General features: G+C 45.0%; 2 protein-coding genes across 2 annotated transcripts; both read right to left on the bottom strand.

Moving 5' to 3' along the window:
* Positions 1-37: 37 nt before the first annotated feature.
* On the bottom strand, positions 38-5,870 carry LOC120909466 (gastrula zinc finger protein XlCGF57.1-like). The gene is made up of 2 exons (XM_040321241.1): positions 5,839-5,870; positions 38-2,252 (listed from the first exon to the last, which is right to left on the bottom strand). The coding sequence occupies exons 1-2, from the start codon at positions 5,867-5,869 to the stop codon at positions 397-399; spliced, it is 1,887 nt and encodes a 628-aa protein (XP_040177175.1). The 5' UTR covers position 5,870; the 3' UTR covers positions 38-396.
* An 11,988-nt stretch (positions 5,871-17,858) lies between these two features.
* LOC120909465 (zinc finger protein 260-like) lies at positions 17,859-21,186 on the bottom strand. Its single transcript, XM_040321240.1, has one exon. The coding sequence runs from the start codon at positions 21,132-21,134 to the stop codon at positions 18,768-18,770; it is 2,367 nt and encodes a 788-aa protein (XP_040177174.1). The 5' UTR covers positions 21,135-21,186; the 3' UTR covers positions 17,859-18,767.
* Positions 21,187-21,835: the final 649 nt, after the last annotated feature.

Genomic DNA, 21,835 nt, shown 5'->3' with positions numbered 1-21,835 from the left:
GTGGGTGCTGCATTCCTGGCAATGATGGGGACTGCATTCCTGGCAATGGTGGGTGCTGCATTCCTGGCAATGATGGGGGCTGCATTCCCGGCAATGATCTCCTACACGCCCCCCAAGGTGTGCGGGAACAGAACCAGGAACTGTGGGAGGCCGAGATCCCAACCGGAGGGTCCAAGAAATAGAAGAAGCCAGGAGATGTCTAAGCAAACCAGACACCGCCATGTCACTTTTACAGAGTTGTACCACCTTTAAAAACATTTTTTTTCCTTATATTTCTTCATTGAACCCTACAAATCATTTTGTGAAAAATCGCCGTACATTCGTCAGTGCATTTAGCGTGTGTGTTTTTACGGCAATTTCTTCATAAACAAAAGGTTTCCTGCACTCTGAACATGGTCAAGGATGCTTCCCTTTGTGAGATTTACTGTGTCTAGCAAGGTCTGATGTCCCAATGAAACCTTTCCCGCACTCTAAACATGAATAAGGACGCTCACCCGTGTGAATCATCTGGTGTGTAGTCAAGTGTCCTTTCTGAGCAAAACTTTTCCCGCACTCTAAACATGAATAAGGACGCTCACCACCCGTGTGAGTTTTCTGGTGTCTAACACAATTTCCTTTGCTGTTATAACATTTCCCGCACTCAGGACATGAATAAGGTCGCTCACCTGTGTGAATGATCTGGTGTAAAAGAAGGGCTGCTTTATGAACATAACCTTTCCCGCACTCTGAACATGAAAATGGATACTCCCCTGTGTGAAGTACCTTGTGCCTGCGAAGATTGCCTTTGTCAGCAAAAGATTTCCCACACTCTGAACATGAATAAGGTTTCTCACCTGTGTGAGTTTTCTGGTGATTACTAAAGTGTCCCTTTTGAGCGAAACTTTTCCCGCACTCCGGACATGAATACGGACGCACTCCTGTGTGATTCATCTGGTGTAGACGAAGGTGTTCTTTCGTAATGAAACCTTTCCCGCACTCTGAACATGAGAATGCATAGTCACGGGTGTGAATCGCATGGTGTCTATGAAGGCTTGATTTTTCAGCAAAAGATTTCCCGCACTCTGAGCACGAATAAGGACGCAGACGTGTGTGAGTTTTCTGGTGAATATGTAAGTGTGCTTTCCCGGTGAAACATTTTCCGCACTCTGAACATGAATACGGACACTCTCTCAGGTGTTTATTAAGTGTTTCTTCATCAGGAAAACATTCCCCACACTTTGAACCTGAAGACGAATGCTTGTCAGTGTGATTTTCCTGGTGTATAAGGAGGTTTGCTTTGCTACTGAAACTTTTCTCGCAATCTGAACACGCATAAGGGCTCACACCTGTGTGAATTCTCTGGTGTTTGACAAGGTATACATTGCTAGAGAAACCTTTCCCGCACTCCGAGCATGAATATGGACGTTCACCTGTGTGAGTTCTCTGGTGTATGAGGAGGGATACATTGCTGGAGAAACCTTTCCCACACTCTGAGCATAAATATGGATGTTCACCTGTGTGACTTATCTGGTGTAAAAGGAGGTTTTCTTTGGTGATGAAACGTTTCTCACACACTGAACATGGGAAAGGACGCTCACCTGTGTGAACTCTCTGGTGTTTAAGAAGATTTGTTTTAAGAATGAAACTTTTCCCGCACTCTAAACACGAATGCAGCTGCTCACCTGTGTGAATTCTCTGGTGTAAAACAAGGTTTGCTTTGCCGGTGAAATGCTTCCCGCACTCTGAACACGCATAGGGGCGCTCACCTGTGTGAATTCTCTGGTGTATGACGAGGTATACCTTGCTACAGAAACCTTTCCCGCACTCTGAGCATGAATATGGACGCTCACCCGTGTGACTTCTCTGGTGTATAAGAAGCTGTGATTTGAAATTGAAGCGTTTCCCGCACTCTGAACATGAAATAGGATTCTTACCCTTGTGACTTTTCTGGTGTGTAAGAAGTTTTCTTTTCTTAGAGAAAACTTTCCCGCACTCTGAACATGAAAAGGTCACACTGGGGTGAGTTTTAAGATGTAGAAGAAGTTTAGATTTCTTCTTAAAATGTTTCCCGCACTCCAAACAAGATAATGAACTCTTTTCTGTGGGAAACCCTTCATGGATCAGAGAAGACTCCTTGGGTATAGATGGGCGTGTTGGTGAATCTGCACTGTGAGGATGGAGATGGAGGTCTGAAGTAACAGAATGTGATTGGTCAGAAGATTCCTCAGGATTAGAGGGATCTTTATCCGAAGTATTCCTGACACAATGTCCATCTATTAGAAAGAAAAACATGACGTTATATTGAGGAATATAGGTGGACCTTTCATATGGTGTACAGTATCTCCTCCTCATTTGTTGGGAACATGACATTATATTGAGGAATGGAGATGGACCTTTCATATGGTGTACAGTATCTCCTCCTCATTTGTTGGGAACATGACGGTATATTGAGGAATAGAGATGGACCTTTCATATGGTGTACAGTATCTCCTCCTCATTTGTTGGGAACATGACATTATATTGAGGAATGGAGATGGACCTTTCATATGGTGTACAGTATCTCCTCCTCATTTGTTGGGAACATGACGTTATATTGAGGAATGGAGATGGACCGTTCATATGGTGTACAGCAGCCCTCAAAATTTCACTCTTTTGCTCGCATATTGCGAGTGGAATTTATTCCAGGGCGAGTGAGGAGATGGGGTGAACCAGGCTGACAGTTTCCTGGCTGAAGCGATCAGCCAGGAAACTGTCAGCCGAAGGACACAGAGAACGGCAGGGCTGGACTGCCCTGGCACTGCTTTGAGCCGAGGCTGCAGCTCTCTCCTTCTCCCCCTCTTGTATCACACACAGCGGGCATCTTGCGCTGTGTGTCATGGAGCAGGGTTTGCAGCGGCGTTGCTATGGGGGTGCGGACCGCACCAGGTGACACCCGCCAGAGGGGTGACACCAGGGGCCGGGACTGCAGGGGCAGGAGAGGGGCTTCAGTCTCGGGTGTGATAGCGAGTGGGCTACTACAGTGTGTGTCGGCATTTGCTGACATCTCCTACAGGGTGTCCCCGGGTCCCCAGTGCAGTGATCGCGACGGCCGACACTTTAGCAGCTCCCATCTGTCCCAGCCGGCTGCCTGCATGTTAGCAGTGGCAGAGCGCCGGGAGATCTCCTTCGAGTGTGTGTCGGCATTTGCCGATATCTCCTGCGGGGTGTCCCCAGGTCTCCAGCACAAGGATGGCTGACACTTTAGCAGCTCCTATCTGTCCCAGCCAGCCGCATGTCAGGGCACCAGGAGATCTCCTTCCCAGGTTCCTCCTCTGCTTTGGCGTGTCTTCTGATGGGACGGGAGGAGGAACCTGGGAAGGAGATTTCCTGGCACTCTGACACGGCTGACATGCGGCTGGCTGGGACAGATAGGAGCTGCTAAAGTGTCAGCCATCACTGCGCTGGAGACCCGGGGACACCCCGCAGGAGATGTCAGCAAATGCCGACACACACTCGAAGGAGATCTCCCGGCGCTCTGACACTGCTAACATGCAGGCAGCCGGCTGGGACAGATGGGAGCTGCTAAAGTGTCAGTCATCAATCGCTGAGGACCCGGTAACTGATAACCGGTAAGTCTTCTGCTGAGGGTGGCTTGGTTGGGGGAATAAGAGAATTTGGGCAAGAAGAGGGGTTTAATACTGAAAGAGGGGAGATGTGGGGATTATTTGTGCTGAGAGGGGGGGTCTGTGCAGGGAGGGGGAGATGGGGGATGATTTATGCTGAGGGGAAATCTGTGCAGGGAGATGGGGGGGATGATTTGGGCTGAGAGGGGGGATCTGTGCAGGGAGATGGGGGATGATTTGTGCTGAGAGGGGGGATTTGGGGGGTAAAATTATTTGTATAAGGAGGGGTTTGGGGGGATTTATACTGGGACGAGGGATATGGGGGGCATTTTGTACTGAGAAGGGGGATTTGTGCTGAAAGGGGGTATATGAGGGTGATGACTTGTGCTGGTAGGGGGAAATGGAGGGGAAGTAATGTGCTGAGAGGGGGGTATTTGTACTGGAAGGGGGCATATGGGGGTGAAGATTTTTAAGAGGGGGAATGTTGGGGGGATTTGTGCTGAGAGGGGGATGAGGGAAGGAGAAAGAGGAATTGTGCTAGGAGGGGGTATATGGGGGTGAGGGGCACTCTGCACATAGTTCTTTAGACGATAGGGGGAGGGGTGGGGTGGCACCATGTTTTACCGCACCAGGTGACACCAACCCTAGTGACGCCACTGGGGGTTTGTGTTTGGCGGCGCGATGTGACAAGGTCTCGCCCCCCAGCTAATGTGATAGTAGATTGAATCGGTGTTCTGCCTATCACATTAGCCGGTCTAGGGGGGCGGGACCTTATCACACAGTGCCGCCAAACACAAACCCCGCTCCATGACACACAGCGTAAGATGCACGCTGTGTGTGTGATACAAGAGGAGGAGGAGAGCGCTGCAGCCTCGGCTCAAAGCGGCGCCAGTGTTTGTGTGAGGTGAGTCTGAAGTGATGATGGGGCACAGAAATGCGGCAATTGATGGGGCAAAGTAATGCGACAATTGATGGGGCAAAGTAATGTTGCAATTGATGGGGCACAGTAATGCGGCAATTGATGGGGCAAAGTAATGCGGCAATTGATGGGGCACAGTAATGCGGCAATTGATGGGGCACAGTAATGCGGCAATTGATGGGGCACAGTAATGCGGCAATTGATGGAGCACAGTAATGTGGCAATTGATGGGGCACAGTAATGCTGCAAGTGATGGGGCACTGTAAGGCTGCAAGTGATGGGGCACAGTAAGGCTGCATTGATGGGGCACTGTAAGGCTGCAAGTGATGGGGTACAGTAAGGCTGCAAGTGATGGGGCACTGTAAGGCTGCATTGATGGGGCACTGTAAGGCTGCAAGTGATGGGGCACTGTAAGGCTGCATTGATGGGCCCCTGTAAGGCTGCATTCACAGACACACTGAGGCTGCACAGATGGGTACTGATATGCTTTATGTTACTATTGTTAAAGTTGTTAATATTTATTTTTGGAACTTAATTCTGCTTAAAATATTTAATAATTTCATGAGATAATTTACAAGGGCGTGTTTAGGGGCGGACTTAGGGGTGGGGCAGGGGAGGTGTTGGGTGGGGCAACTGGTGGCGAGTAACTCTTAAAGTGGATGTGCCACGGGAAAATAATATTAAAAGCCAGCAGCTACAAATACTGCAGCTGCTGACTTTTAATATTAGGACACTTACCTGTCCTGGAGTCCAGCGCCGATCGCAGCAGAGCACGAGTGATCGCTCGTCTCTCTGCTGCTCCCCCCGCCATCCACGCTGAGGGAACCTGGAAGTGAAGCGCTGCGGCTTCACTGCCCGGTTCCCTACGGCGCATGCGCGAGTCGCGCCGCGCCCGCCGATTGGCTCCCGCTGTGTGCCGAGTGTTCCCAGCACACAACGGGGGGGCGACGGGATGTGACGGAATGCCCGTCTTTTGCCCGTGAATGCCGGGCCGGAAGTGGGTGCAAATACCTGTCTTTAGATTGAGGAATGGAAATGGACCTTTCATATGGCCTTCTCCATGTCTGTCTGTCCACCTGCAAGGTGATTAATGTGGCCAGTCTCTGGGTGGAGACCAAACCTGATTTAAGCCAGCCAAGCCTGCAATCTCAGTATCTCCTTCTCATTTGTTGGGAACATGACGTTATATTGAGGAATGGAGATGGACCTTTCATATGGTGTACAGTATCTCCTTCTCATTTGTTGGGAACATGACATTATATTGAGGAATGGAGATGGACCTTTCATATGGTGTACAGTATCTCCTCCTCATTTGTTAGGAACAAAGTCTCCTCTTACCCGGTGATGTGAGGGGCGGCTGATTCTCCATCATGACGTCCTTGTAGAGATCCTTGTGTCCTTCTAAATACTCCCACTCCTCCATGGAGAAATAGACAGTGACATCCTCACACCTTATAGGAACCTGACACACACAATGATACCGTCACCATCCAGACACATCCCTTGTCTGTTACTGGATAATGTCCCAGTATTCCCACCACCGCTCACCTCTCCTGTCAGCAGATCAATGATCTTCTGGATGACTTCTAGAATCTTCTTCTTGCGTTTTCTCTTCAGAGAAAGGAAGGTTGGTGGAGACGTGGCGATGGGGCCTCTTCTTTCTCTTGTTCTTGTCTTCATAGCTACAGCACAGTCCTGTGATACACAGCAATACATATAATATTACAATCTTCCCCACCCCAATTGAGCAGAATTGGTCACCTTTACCAATAGAGATCAGAGTGATTTCATGTGATCCTCCCAGAATCCTCCTCACCTCTCCAGTCAACAAGTTAATGATCTCCAGAGTGAGGTTCAGTGTCATCTCATTCAAGCCACATATCTTTATTCTTAATTGTTCATCATTCAAGGTCTGCTGATTCTCCATCATGATGTCCTTGTAGAGATCCTTGTGTCCTTCTAGATACTCCCACTCCTCCATGGAGAAATAGACAGTGACATCCTGACACCTTATAGGAACCTGACACACACAATGATACAGTCACCATCCAGACACATCCCTTGTCTTATACTGGATAATGTCCCAGAATTCCCGGCACCGCTCACCTCTCCTGTCAGCAGCTCCATCATCTTCTTGGTGACTTCTAGAATCTTCACAGATGAAGGGACAGTGATGTGTCTACTGGAGGTCACATATTTACCAGATGTCTTCTTCACTACTGTGTAACCCTATTGTGGAACATCATGGGAAATGTAAATGATTACTAACTTCAGGCTGAGACATTTTGATAATCAGGTTGGGATAAAAGTGATGTCATGTGACCTCCCAGAATTCTCCTCACCTCTCCAATCAGCAGGTAGACGATCTCCAGGGTGAGGTCTAACATCCTCTCAGTCGGGTGACTTTGATCCTTAGTCATCTTCATTGATGTGGGCATGTGATCTATACAGGACTCAAGACGGGTAATAAACTGAGAATTATCTGCATTGTAACGGGATGAATAATGTCTGCACAGCATTTCTAAATAGTTGTTACGGTTTGTTATACCAGATTAGAGGTCTTCTTTATCAGCGTAACTGAAGAAAAAGAGATTCTAGCTTAATTTCAGCCAGGCTCTATATTTAGGATGTATCTGGTCTATAAACCAGAGGCTCTGGATGGACAGTTGGATAAATGGCTCTATATGTATGATGTATCCGGTCTATAAACCAGAGGCTCTGGATGGACAGTTGGATAAATGGATCTATATTTAGGATGTATCCGGTCTATAAACCAGAGGCTCTGGATGGACAGTTGGATAAATGGTTCTATATTTGAGATGTATCTGGTCGATAAACCAGAGGCTCTGGATGGACAGTTGGATAAATGGATCTATATTTAGGATGTATCCGGTCTATAAACCAGAGGCTCTGGATGGACAGTTGGATAAATGGTACTATATTTGAGATGTATCTGGTCTATAAACCAAAGGCTCTGGATAGACAGTTTGATAAATGGATCTATATTTAGGATGTGTCCGGTCTATAAACCAGAGGCTCTGGATGGACAGTTGGATAAATGGCTCTATATGTATGATGTATCCGGTCTATAAACCAGAGGCTCTGGATGGACAGTTGGATAAATGGTTTTATATTTAGGATGTTTGCGGTCTATAAACCAGAGGCTCTGGGTGGACAGTTGGATAAATGGCTCTATATTTACGATGTATCTGTGTACAGATTATTATACTCCAATCATGTGTGTAGCACCCTCTACCGTAGGTAGGTGCTAGAATAGGCTTTTTCTAGGTAAACTGTCAGCGCAGGTAAATTTAGGCAGGCCTATGCTTCAGGCTAGGCCTGTTTGTTTTGATCTGGGGGGGGGGCAGGGAGTGGTTAGTGTAGCAGTGGGTGTGGCCACCTGTACTCTAGTTCTAAGGCGCCTCCCCTGTTTCTAGGGAGATTGTTCTAGAGAAGGAGGCAGGGCCCGGGGCTGGAGTGGCAGGCAGGTCATGTGGGAGCCCTGACCAATACCCACTTGGTATTGGCAGGGGGCGGGCCTCCTATATAGGCTGAGGTAACATTCCTACTGGGGAGGAGTTGTCGGCCAGGAGAAGTGGAGAATGGAATACTAGACAGTGACAGGGGCCACCACCCCTATCTGGGGAGGGTGTGAGGCCTAGTGGAGTAGGCCAGGAGAGCTATGAGAGAACTTCCCCTTTACGCGGTCATTGGTGAAGTCCTCATCATTACACGGTCACTGATTAGGAATTCCTGGATCAGAGGGGCTGGAAAGAGGCTGTCGAAATGTATGTCCAGATAAAGTTCTCCATCATGGACTCAGGGCAGGAAAAGGTTGGTGAGTGTACCACAGTGGAGGCATGCCAGAAAGTCTGTGAGGGAACATTGTCCATACACAGTCGTGGATGAAGTCCTCATCTTTACACGGTCATTTATGAGGTGTCCCAGAACAGAGGAGAGACTGTGGGGAAGTGTGTCAAATCGATGCCGCCTGAGGGTGCAAGATTTGCAAGTCGGGCTAGCTGGGATCAGTAGCCCATCAACCAGAATAAGCTATTAAAGTGGAGGTTCACCCTAAAACAATTATCTAACATTACATCCAGCATACTAATGACATGTACAGTATGCTTGTATTTTTTTTTTTCTCCGTACATACCGGGACTGGGCCTTCCTATTGAGAGCTTAGATGATTGACGTCTTGTGAAAAACTTCCCATGGCCCATAAGGCGTGTCACCAGTTTTCCATAAATAGCCGACCTGCGAGACGGCGCCTGCGCCCGCCGTGTAGAGCTGACTGCGCATGCGCCGTATAGCGCCGACTCGCAGGTCGGCTATTTACGGAAAACTGGTGACGCGCTTTATGCTCCATGGGAAGTTTTTCACAAGACGTCAATCATCTAAGCTCTCAATGAGAACGCCCAGTCCCGCAGGAATCAGAAGCCGGGGTGAAAATAACAATTAAATGGTACGTACGGCGAAAAAAAGAAAAATACCAGCATACTGTACATGTCGTTAGTATGCTGGATGTAATGTTAGATAATTGTTTTAGGGTGGATTCAGAGAGAGTTAGGCCGGCGTATCAGTAGATACGCCGACCTAACTCGGAATCTGCACCGTCCTAAGTTTAAGTGTATTCTCAAACTGAGATACACTTAAACCTATCTAAGATACGACAGCTTGCGCCGCCCTATCTTAGGGTGCAATATTTAGGCTGGCCGCTAGGTGGCGCTTCCATTGAGTTCGGTGTAGAATATGTAAATCACTAGATACGCCTATTCACGAACGTACGTGCGCCCGTCGCAGTAAAGATACACCGTTTACATAAGGCATTTTCAGGCGTAAAGTTATTCCATCAAATAGCTGGACTAGTAATGTTAAGTATGGCCGTCGTTCCCGCGTCGAAATTTGAAAATTTTACGTCGTTTGCGTAAGTCGTCCGTGAATAGGGCTGGACGTAATTTACGTTCACGTCAAACCAATACGTCCTTGCGGCGTACTTTGCCGCAATGCACACTGGGATATGTACACGGACGGCGCATGTCAGGTCACCCCCCATTAACATAAAACACGCCCCCTCAGCCTAATTTGAATTAGGCGTGCTTACGCCGGCCCCATTTACGCTACGCCGCCGTAACTTAGCAGGCAAAACTTTGTGAATACAGCACTTGCCTAGCTAACTTACGGCGGCGTAGTGTAAATACGATACGCTACGCCGCCGCAAAGATTTTTTTTTTTTTTTTTTGAAAAGCCTATGGCGTGTGAACACACCCAAAAAACTCCACCCGGTGCAGAAAAAATGTGCACACACATAAAGAGTGTTCACAAAAACGTGCAGACGGGTGCAACGTCAAGTGGTCCTCCTGTGAAGAGGGACCCAAACCCTGATCCCCCGGGGCGTTAGGCTCCAGACGGGGACTGAGGTACTGTGGTCCGAGCAACCGAAGCCGACACGGACCCAACTTCCTCGGAGGGACTGCCGAAACAGAACCCTCCCAGTACAAAGATGCAGCAATGTACCTGAATCCAGCTATATCTTACTAGGCCTCCGAGGAGAGGAACTGCAGGCCTCTGACCTAGTAACTATGCAGTCAACTACCACCAAGTACACCCAATTACTACCAGCAAACTGAGATTATTCAGAGTGGTTCCTTTTTTTTTTTTTGTCATAATTGAAGATGATGGGACGGAATCTAATAGTTTTACAGTGGAAGTCTGTGCAGGAGGAGCAAAGTCCTGGGAGCAATAGTCTGCATAGTGTTGATGCAGAGGAGGAGGAGCAATAGTCTGCATGGTGATTATGCAGGGAAAAGACTGTAAATGTTAGGCCCCGTACACACGACAGAGGAACTCGACGTGCTTGGCACGTCGAGTTCCTCGTCGAGTTTTGGGATGAAGCCGCCGAGGAGCTCGGCGGGCCGCCTTCTCCTATAGAACAACGAGGACAACGAGAAAATAGAGAACATGTTCTCTATTTTCTCGTCGAGTTCCTCGGCGGCTCCATCGAGCCAAAACTGTACAGACGACAGAGTTTCTCGTCAGAATCCGGGTTTTGACCGAGTTTCTCGGTGAATTCTGCCGAGAAACTCTGTCGTGTGTACGAGGCCTTAGAAGTACCTCAGTTCTTCAAGGGTAATCCCAATAACCACTGTTCACGAAATATGATGGCAAAGCAATATGTTCTATGGGCATCCCATATCCTCCTTACCCCAACCAAGTTATATGCCCAAATAAACAACGCAAATGACTGTTCATTGTCTCTGAGGTGATAAATGAAGGTCTGGCAGCAGGGTGATATGGTGAATGTTTGTTACTAGTAGCAACCAAGCGCTACATGTGTGTATCTGCTGGAGATAACAGACAACGCAGTGACTATGGAGGGAGAGGACGGACATGACGCAGAAATTACTGGGTGTAGATATAAGAAAATCTTCTTACCTCCTCTGCTGCCAGGTCCAACAATGGCTTGTTTTTCCCTCCAACACTAATGTAAGCCACATCTGGCTCTCTGTATCCAATTTCATTTCCTCTGTACATTCCTCTGGAAAAAGTAGAGATCGCCATCTTGTGGAGAAAATGGCAACTGCACCCTCTGTTGTCCTTGAATTTCCAGAATACGGATGTATTGAATTTCGGTCAAATTCCTGGGTGCCGAACCATAATACTTTATGCACATTGGAACTTCATCAGCAGCCTCATGGCAGAAAACAAAAAAGAAAAAGAAAATATATACAATATATTACCAAAAGTATTGGGACGCCTGCCTTTACACACACATGGGGGCAGATCCACGTACCTGCGCGCAATAATACGACGGGCGCAGCGTATCTAAGATACACTACGCCGCCGTAACTTTTTTTTTTCGAATCCTCTAAGAATTTGCGCCGTAAGTTACGGCGGCCTAGTGTATCTTAGGCGGCGTAATGGCTCGCCATTCAAATCTCTGTGATGGGGGCGTGTTTTATGTAAATACGTCGTGACCCGACATAAACAACGTTTTTTTTTAACTGCGCATGCGCTGTCCGTGGGGGTATCCCAGTGCGCATGCTCGAAATTAACCCAGAACAAGCCAATGCTTCCGAGGGTGACGTCATTCTACGCAAAGCCCTATTCACGAACGACTTGCGCAAACAACGTAAAAATTTCAAATTTCTACGCGGGAACGACGGCCATACTTAACATTGAGTACGCCTCATAACAGTAGCTTTAACTATACGCCGGAAAAAGCCGAACGCAAACGATGTAAAAAAATGCGCCGGCCGGGCGTACGTTCGTGGATCGCCGTAACTAGCTAATTTGCATACTCGACGCGGAATTCGACGGAAACGCCACCTAGCGGCCGCCGAAAAATTGCAGCTTAGATCCAACGGCGTACTAAGACGTACGCCGGTTGGATCTAGCCGAGATGCCGGCGTATCTTGTTTTGAAGATACAAAACTAAGATACGACACGCAAAATTTTCAATTACGCGGCGTATCAAGAGATACGCCGGCGTAATACTTTTGTGGATCTGCCCCATGATCTTTAATGACATCCCAGTCTTAGTCCGAAGGGTTCAATATTGAGTTGGCCCCGTCCTTTGCAGCTATAACAGCTTCAACTCTTCTGGGAAGGCTGTCCACAAGGTTTAGGAGTGTGTCTATGGGAATGTTTGACCATTCTTCCAGAAGCACATTTGTGAGGTCATACACTGATGTTGGACGAGGTCTGGCTTCAGTCTCCTCTCTAATTCATCCCAAAGGTGTTCTATGGCGTTGAGGTCCGGACCAGTCAAGTGCCTCCACCTCAAGCTCGCTTATCCATGTCTTTATGGAACTTTCTTTGTGCCCTGGTGCAAATCATTTGATGGAGGGGGGATTATGGTGTGGGGATTGTTTTTCAGGGGTTGGGCTTGGCCCCTAAGTTCCAGTGAAGGGAACTCTTAAGGCGTCAGCATTCCAAGACATTTTGGACAATTGCATGCTCCCAACTTTGTGGGAACAGTTTGGGGACGGCCCCTTCCTGTTCTAACATGACTGCCCACCAGTGCACAATGCAAAGTCCATAAAGACATGGATGAGTGAGTGGATACTGAGAGCTAGGCCTTCTTGTCCAGCTCAGTGCCTGACCTCACAAATGCGCTTCTGGAAGAATGGTCAAACATTCCCATAGACACACTCCTAAACCTTGTGGACAGCCTTCCCAGAAGAGTTGAAACTGTTATAGCTGCAAAGGGGGGGCCAACTCAATATTGAACCCTACAGACTAAGACTGGCATGCCATTAAAGTTCGTGTAAAGTCAGGCGTCCCAATACTTTTGACAATATAGTGTATGTGAGGTTTAACGCTTATAGGGTTGGGGTTTAGGGTTAAAGATTAGAAGGTTAGAGAGATTTTAAGTTTTATTTTTTAAGGGTGATATATTTTATTCTAATATACATTTGCTAGTCTTTTTTTTATTTTGGGGTCGTCAACCGTGCAATTGTCAATTAAAGTAATGCCTCATACACACGACCAGTTTTCCTGTCGGGAAAACTGCCATGACAGCTTTTGGCTGGGAAAACTGGCTATGTGTAGGCTCCATGGCAGTTTTCCCGACAGGAAAATTAGAACATGTTCTCTATTTTCCTGCGGCGATTCTCTGCGTTTTTTCCCCGGCATTTTTGCTATGGGAAACACAGCGGTGGAGCATACACACGGCCGGTGTCCTGCCGAATAAGTTCCCCCCGGTGGATTAGGACCCCCCCTGTACTGCGCAGGCGCAGCATGGCGCTTGCGTAGTACGAAACTCAACTGAGCCTCCAAAAATAGCCGAACGTGTAGAGCTGAGAGTTAGCTCTACACGGAGCATGCACAATGACTTTGACATATGCCGCATGCTCCCGATGCTAGTGCTACTCTGCAAGGGGTGGGGGTGATTTTACCAATAAAGTACACGTCTTAGAGGGTAACATTGCAAAACCAGCCCTTCATTTGTTTTAACACCCCCCACTAAGACGTGTAATTTATTAGTAAAATCACCCCCACCCCTTGCAGAGTAGCACTAGCATCGGGAGCGTGCAGCATGTGTCATTCTCATTGGGCAGTCGCCGTGTAGAGCTGACTCTCAGCTCTACATGTTCGGCTATTTTTGGAGGCTCAGTTGAGGTTCGTACTGCGCAAGTGCCGCGCCTGCACAGTACAGGGGGGTCCTTATCCGCCGCCGGAACTTATTCATCAGAACACCGGGATTCCCGGCCAAAGCTCTCACCACAGTTTTCCCGATGGGAAAACCTCTGGTGTGTACACGGGGAAAGTTACAGAGCAGGTTCTCGGTTTTCCCCCAGGGATTCCCGGCAGACTTTTTACCGCCGGGAATCCCGGTCGCGTGTACAGGGCATTAGGCAGTGCCGTGTCGCACAAAATGGCCTGGTCATGATGTGGGAGCACGACACTCCACACCAGGGAGAAAGCCTTGCATTACTGTGTGGAGTTAGACAGAAGAACAGGAAGTGAGGATTTCTCAGAAATTAGGACATTTAAAAGCAAAATGGAAGGATGAGGTAAGTGAAGGAGTGTCAGGTCACCTGTGGCCAGGTGACAAGTGCACCTCGTTGGGGTCAGGGATGCACCACAGGGTAGTGAACCCTATAGCCGACTGCTGCTATCAGGGAGGAAGCGCGAACCCAAGATCACCCAGGGCGTGGAGTCTAAGACCCAGCTTTGTGTTCACCAGAGCCTCTGGTGGTGAGGATGGCTTTCGCCGCGGCTGGATCCAGGTCGCGACCCCTGGGGTGCCCAAGGTCATGCTCCGCAGGGAGAGGGGGGAAGCAGCAACCAGGACAAGCGATAGTGATGGGTAAGCCGAGGTCGGGCAACAGGCAGACAAGGGTAAACAAGGAACAGGCCAAGGGTCAGGGAAACAGGCAAACAGGAGAAGTCAGAGACGAGACGAGCCAAGGTCGGTACACAGGAAGGTAAACGTAACACCCTGCAGACAGGAACAAGCTACAAACAAAGGTTGAACAGCACTGCAGACCTGTAGTGCAACAGTTAATATAGACTTCCTGGGATGGCCTGGGTGGGGGCATACAGGGAGGAAGGTGATAAAAGACAGCCAGAAAGAGGGTCAGGCCTCTAATGAAGACACGAGACAGGTAAGCTGCCAGACTTTATTGCATATCTATGACAAGGAGGACTGCACTAAGGTAAAGGAAGCTATTTAGGATTTTTTTTTTTTACCTTTACAACCCCTTTAACTCTTTCATCCAAACCCAAATCGTGGAGGTTTATTCGGCCCTCTGAGATGTTTATTCACTTTGGCATTTCCGGTAAGAGCGGGAGAGACCAGGAACCATGTTACATAGTAGGTGAGGTTGAAAAAAGACACAAGTCCATCACGTCCAACCTATGTGTGTGATTATATGTCAGTATTACTTTGTATATCCCTGTATGTTGTGATCGTTCAGGTGCTTATTTAATCGTTTCTTGAAACCATCGATGCCCCCCGCTGAGACCACCGCCTGTGGAAGGGAATTCCACATCCTTGCCGCTCTTACAGTAAAGAACCCTCTACGTTAGGGTTTGACAAATTTGCTTGGAATCTAGGAGCCAGCTAAAAAAGTTAGGAGCCTGAAAACGCACCCTGCAACTACGTGAACAGCGCCCGCATATGTAAACGGTGTTCAAACCACACATGTGAGGTATGGCCGCGATTGGTAGAGCGAGAGCAATAATTCTAGCCCTAGACCTCCTCTGTAACTCAAAACATGCAACCTGTTGATTTTTTTAAACGTCGCCTATGAAGATTTTAAAGGTTAAAAGTTTGTCGGCATTCCACGAGCGGACGCAATTTTGAAGCGTGACATGTTGGGTATGAATTTACTCGGCGTAACATTATCTTTCATAATATAAAAACAAATGGGGATAACTTTACTGTTGTCTTATTTTTTTATTAAAAAAAGTGTAATTTTTTCCCAAAAAAGTACGCTTGTAAGACCGCTGCGCAAATATGGCGTGACAGAAAGTATTGCAACGATCGCCATTTTATTCTCTAGGGTGTTAGGATAAAAAATATATATAATGTTTGGGGGTTCTAATTAGAGGGAAGAAGATGGCAGTGAAAAATAGTGAAAAATGACATTAGAATTGCTGTTTAACTTGTAATGCTTAACTTGTAATACTAACGGCCCCCACCAGATGGCGCCAGCTCACACATCTGGTGGTAATAACTTGTAATACCAACGGCTCACCACCAGATGGCGCCAGCTTCCAAGCCAAGTCGCCAGGACACCATTTCTAGTCGCCATGACGACCTGGCGCCCAGGATTTGTCAAGCCCTGACATACAGTACTTTTTTGTTTAGGACACGCAAGGCTTTATTTTGATGTTAACGGAATTTTTTTTTTATTTAATATTGTATACAAACCATAGACAATTTTTTTTTAACAAAACAACAAGAAAAAACTCACTACACAGTATAAGATAAAAAAAAAAAGATAACAAATACACATTGCATTCTACGACGTTTCTTCAAAACGTTTCAGCATTTTTTTTTTATTTGTTGAAGTTTAAAAAAAGTGCGGAAATGTTTTGAAGACCCCTTATATCATTTGTCAAGTTTAAAAAGACAAAATTATTATTCTTATACAATGCATCGCAAAGTCATTTACAAATAAAAACTAAGATATTTTTTTAAAAATTTGAGCGTCTCTTTGTAATACAACACTAAACAAATAACAAGCAAAATTACTAAAAGCTAAATAAGGGAATTACAATTTTCTTTTTTTATAAAAGCTAAAAAAATATCAAAATGTTTGAATATTAAAAGGCTTATTTTTTTTCAGTTTTGTCCTATTTTTTGTAATACAACACTAAACAAATAACAAAAAAAATGAATAAAAGCTAAAAAAAATAAAAAAAAATAAAAAAAATCATATTAAAAGTCTTTTTCCTCAATTACTTTTCTTTGTACAAAGCATTGCAAAGTCAGTTACACATGAAAACAAAAACTTTCTTTAAAATTATGTTATTAAGAATTATTTTTGTAATACAACACAAAAAATAAATGAATAAAAAAAAAATGGTTATTAAAAAGGCTTTTGTGCTTGTTTTGTAGTACACACAAAAAAATAAAATGCAAAACGAATAAAAGCTTAAAAAAAAGGTTTGAATATTAAAAGGGCCACTTTTTTAATTATTGACCTTTGTACAAATTATTGCAAGTCATTTACAAATATTTTTTATACATTTTTTTGGGCTTTTCTTTGTAATACAACAGTAACAAAAAAAGTTTGAACATTAAAAGGGCTTATATTTTATTAAAATGTTGTGCTTTTTTTGTAATACAACACTAAAAAAGAACAAAAAATAAAAGCTAAAAAACAAAAAAAATGTTTATTACAAACGGATATTATTAAACGCCTGCCGACCATGTCACGCACTTATACGTGACATGCCGTGAGCTCCGTGACCGTGCCCGCTGTTGTCCTACGATCGTGTCACCGAGCTGCAGAACGGGGAGATGCCTGTGTAAACAAGGCATCTCCATGTTCTGCCTTGTGACAGGACACTGATCTACTGTAGCCCAGCCCCCTCACAGTTAGAATCACTCCCTAGGACACACTTAACCCCTTCCTCACCCCCTAGTGTTAACCCCTTCCCTGTCAGTGTAATTTAAACAGTAATCAGTGCATTTTTATACTGCACTGATCGCTGTATAAATGACAATGGTCCCAAAATAGCGTAAAAAGTGTCCAATGTGTCCGCCATAATGTCGCAGTCAAGATAAAAATACGATCACTGATTGCCGCCATTACTAGTAAAAAATAAATAATAATCAGAAGGGGGGGGGAACCTCCTTCTCAAGTGTATAAAAGTCTGTACCTGTGTTCAAATAAACCTAGGCTGGTTAAATGACTAGTTAATTAGCTCATGTTAATTTATGTTTTTGGTTACAGTTTGTATTGTTAGGGTAATATAATCAGAAGGGGGGGAACCTCCTTCTCAAGTGTATAAAAGTCTGTACCTGTGTTCAAATAAACCTAGGCTGGTTAAATGACTAGTTAAAGGGGTTGTAAAGGTTTGTTTTTTATGTTCTAAAAAGGGTTCCTTTAAGCTAGTGCATTGTTGGCTCACTTACTTTTTTCCTTCCATTTCCCTTCTAAATGTTTTTTTTCTTTGTTTTCTTTGTCTGAATTTCTCACTTCCTGTTTCTCCTCAGTAAGCTGTTCAGTAAGCTGTTCTAAATGACTTTCCACTGCTTGGATGATGGTGTAAAGCTTACTGAGGAAAAACAGGAAGTGAGAAATTCAAACAAAGAAAAAACATTTAGAAGGGAAATGGAAGGAAAAGGTAAGGAACCTATTTAGAAAATAAAAAACAAACCTTTACAACCCCTTTAATTAGGTCATGTTAATTTATCTTTTTGGTTACAGTTTGTATTGTTAGGGTAATATAATCAGAAGGGGGGGGGGGGCTCCTTCTCAAGTGTATAAAAGTCTGTACCTGTGTTCAAATAAACCTAGGCTGGTTAAATGACTAGTTTATTAGCTCATGTTAATTTATCTTTTTGGTTACAGTTTGTATTGTTAGGGTAATATAATCAGAAGAGGGGGGGGGGCTCCTTCTCAAGTGTATAAAAGTCTGTACCTGTGTTCAAATAAACCTAGGCTGGTTAAAGGACTAGTTAATTAGCTCATGTTAATTTATCTTTTTGGTTACAGTTTGTATTGTTAGGGTAATATAATTAGAAGGGGGAAACCTCCTTCTCAAGTTTATAATAAAGTCTGTACCTGTGTTCAAATAAACATAGGCTGGTTAAATGACTAGTTAATTAGCTCATGTTAATTTATGTTTTTGGTTACAGTTTGTATTGTTAGGGTAATATAATTAGAAGGGTGAAACCTCCTCAAGTGTATAAAAGTCTGTACCTGTGTTCACATAAACCTAGGCTGGTTAAATGACTAGTTAATTAGCTCATGTTAATTTATCGTTTTGGTTACAGTTTGACAATGACCCAAAACATACCGCCAAGGCAACAAAGGAGTGGCTCAAGAAGAAGAACATTGAGGTCACAGAGTGGTATGGCAGATTAGAGAAGCCTATGATCTCCTACACGCCCCCAAGGTGTGCGGGAACAGAACCAGGAACTGTGGGGGGCCGAGATCCCAACCGGAGGGTCCAAGAAATAGAAGAAGCCAGGAGATGTCTAAGCAAACCAGACACACACCATGTCACTTTTACAGAGTTGTACCACCTGAAAAACTACATATTTTTCTTCATTGAACCCTACAATACATTCGTCGGTGGATTTAGCGGGTGTGTTTTCTCTGATGGTTACTTAGATTTCCTTTACTAATGAAAATTTTCCCGCATTCTAAACATGGATAAGGATGCTTCTCTTTGTGAGATTTTTGGTGACGAACAAGCCCTTCTTTCTGAGGGAAACATTTCCCGCACTCTAAACATGAATAAGGACGCTCACCCGTGTGAGTCCTCAGGTGTAAAAACAAGTGTCCTTTCTGAGTGAAAGATTTCCCGCACTCTGAACATGAATAAGGACGCTCACCCGTGTGAATTCTCTGGTGTGAAATCAAGAGTCTTTTCTCAACGAAACTTTTCCCGCACTCTAAACATGAATAAGGACGCTCACCCGTGTGAGATTTTTGATGTCTAACAAGGCTTCCTTTGTTGCCATAAAGTTTCCCGCACTCTGGACATGAATAAGGCCGCTCACCTGTGTGAATTAAATGGTGTGAAAGAAGGGCTGCTTTCTCAATATAACCTTTCCCGCACTCTGAACATGAAAATGGATACTCCCCGGTGTGAATTAACTGGTGTCTACGAAGACTGCCTTTGTCAGCCAAAGATTTCCCGCACTCTGAACATGAATAAGGTTTCTTACCTGTGTGAGTTTTCTGGTGATTTTGAAGGTGTGCTTTACTAATGAAACATTTCCCGCACTCCGGACATGAATACGGACGCACTCCTGTGTGAATTTTCTGGTGTACACTAAGTGTTATTTTTCTGATAAAAGATTTCCCGCACTCTGAACAGGAAAAAGGTCGCTCCCCTGTGTGATTTCTCTGGTGTACAAGAAGGTTTTCTTTCGCAATGAAACCTTTCCCGCACTCTGAACATGAGAATGCATAGTCACGGGTGTGAACCGCATGGTGTCTACGAAAGTTTAATTTTTCAGCAAAAGATTTCCCGCACTCTGAGCATGAATAAGGACGCAGACCTGTGTGAGTTTTCTGGTGATTACGTAAGTGTCCTTTCTGGGTGAAACATTTTCCGCACTCTGAACATGAATACGGACGCTCTCTCTGGTGGTTATTTAGTGTTACTTCATCAGAAAAACGTTCCCCACACTCTGAACCTGAATACGAATGCTTGTCAGTGTGAATTTTCTGATGCATAAGGAGGTTTGCTTTGCTACTGAAACTTTTCCCGCACTCTGAACATGCATAAGGGTGCTCACCTGTGTGAATTCTCTGGTGTGTGACAAGGTTTAAATTGCTAGAGAAACCTTTCCCGCACTTTGAGCATAAATATGGGCGTTCACCTGTGTGAGTTCTCTGGTGTAAACGGAGGCTTGATTTGCTGATGAAATCTTTCCCGCACTCTGAACATGGGAAAGGACGCTCACCTGTGTGAATTCTCTGGTGTCTAAGAAGGATTTCTTTGCTGGTGAAATGCTTCCCGCACTCTGAACATGCATAGGGGCGCTCACCTGTGTGAATTCTCTGGTGTATGACGAGGTATTCCTTGCTAGAGAAACCTTTCCCGCACTCTGAGCATGAATATGGACGCTCACCTGTGTGACTTCTCTGGTGTGTAAGAAGCTGTGACTTGCAATTGAAGTGTTTCCCGCACTCTGAACATGAAATAGGATTCTTACACTTGTAACTTTTCTGGTGTGTAAGAAGTTTGCTTTTCTTAGAGAAACCTTTCCCGCACTTTGAGCATAAATATGGGTGTTCACCTGTGTGAGTTCTCTGGTGTGAAAGGACGTTTGATTTGCTGCTGAAAGATTTCCCGCACTCTGAACATGGGAAAGGACGCTCACCTGTGTGAATTCTCTGATGTTTAAGAAGATGTGATTTGAAATTGAAGCGTTTCCCGCACTCTAAACAGGAGTGCAGCTGCTCACCTGTGTGAATTCTCTGGTGTAAAACAAGGTTTTCTTTGCAGGTGAAATGCTTCCCGCACTCTGAACACGCATAGGGGCGCTCACCTGTGTGACTTCTCTGGTGTATAAGAAGCTGTGACTTGAAATTGAAGTGTTTCCCGCACTCTGAACATGAAATAGGATTCTTACCCTTGTGACTTTTCTGGTGTGTAAGAAGTTCGCTTTTCTTAGAGAAACCTTTCCCGCACTCTGAACATGAAAAGGTCACACTGGGGTGAGTTTTAAGATGTAGAAGAAGTTCAGATTTCCTCTTAAAATATTTCCCGCACTCCAAACACGATAATGAACTCTCTCCTGTGGGAAACCCTTCATGGATCAGAGAAGACTCCTTGGGTATAGATGGGCGTGTTGATGAATCTGCACTGTGAGGATGGAGATGGAGGTCTGAAGTAACAGAATGTGATTGGTCAGAAGATTCCTCAGGATTAGAGGGATCTTTATCCAAAGTATTCCTGACACGATGTCCATCTATTAGAAAGAAAAACATGACATTATATTGAGGAATGGAGATGGACCTTTCATATGGCCTTCTCCATGTCTGTCTGTCCACCTGCAAGGTGATTCATGTGGCCAGTCTCTGGGTGGAGACCAAACCTGATTTAAGCCAGCCAAGCCTGCAATCTCAGTATCTCCTCCTCATTGGTTGGGAACATGACGTTATATTGAGGAATGGAGATGGACCTTTCATGTGGTCAGGGCCGCCATCGGGGGGTACAGGCAGTACACCTGTAAGGGGCCCGGAGGTCCCCAGGGGCCCAGATGGCAACCCCCTTTTTTTTATTAATTTTTTATAAAAAAATATATATTTTTTTAATATATTTTTATTAAAAGGGCCAATTTTTTTTTAGGGGTACGGGAGGCCCGGAGATCCCCAGGGCCCCGGATGACAACCCCCCTTTTTTTATAAAATAAATAAATATTTTTTTATATATTTTTTTTATTTATATATACATATATATATATATATATATATATATATATATATATATATATATATATATATATATATTTATTATTATAGGGCCCAGAGCTCCCCAGGGCCCCCGGATGGCAACCCCCCCTTTTTTTTTATAAAAAAATACATTTTTTTATATTATTTTATTTATATATATATATATATATATATATATATATATATATATATATATATTTTAATTAAAGGGCTCAGAGGTCCCCAGGGCCCCATGT

This window comes from Rana temporaria, chromosome 8 (genome assembly GCF_905171775.1).
Source record: "Rana temporaria chromosome 8, aRanTem1.1, whole genome shotgun sequence".
Classification (NCBI taxonomy): domain Eukaryota; kingdom Metazoa; phylum Chordata; class Amphibia; order Anura; family Ranidae; genus Rana; species Rana temporaria.
This window is presented reverse-complemented; position numbering and strand designations above follow the sequence as displayed.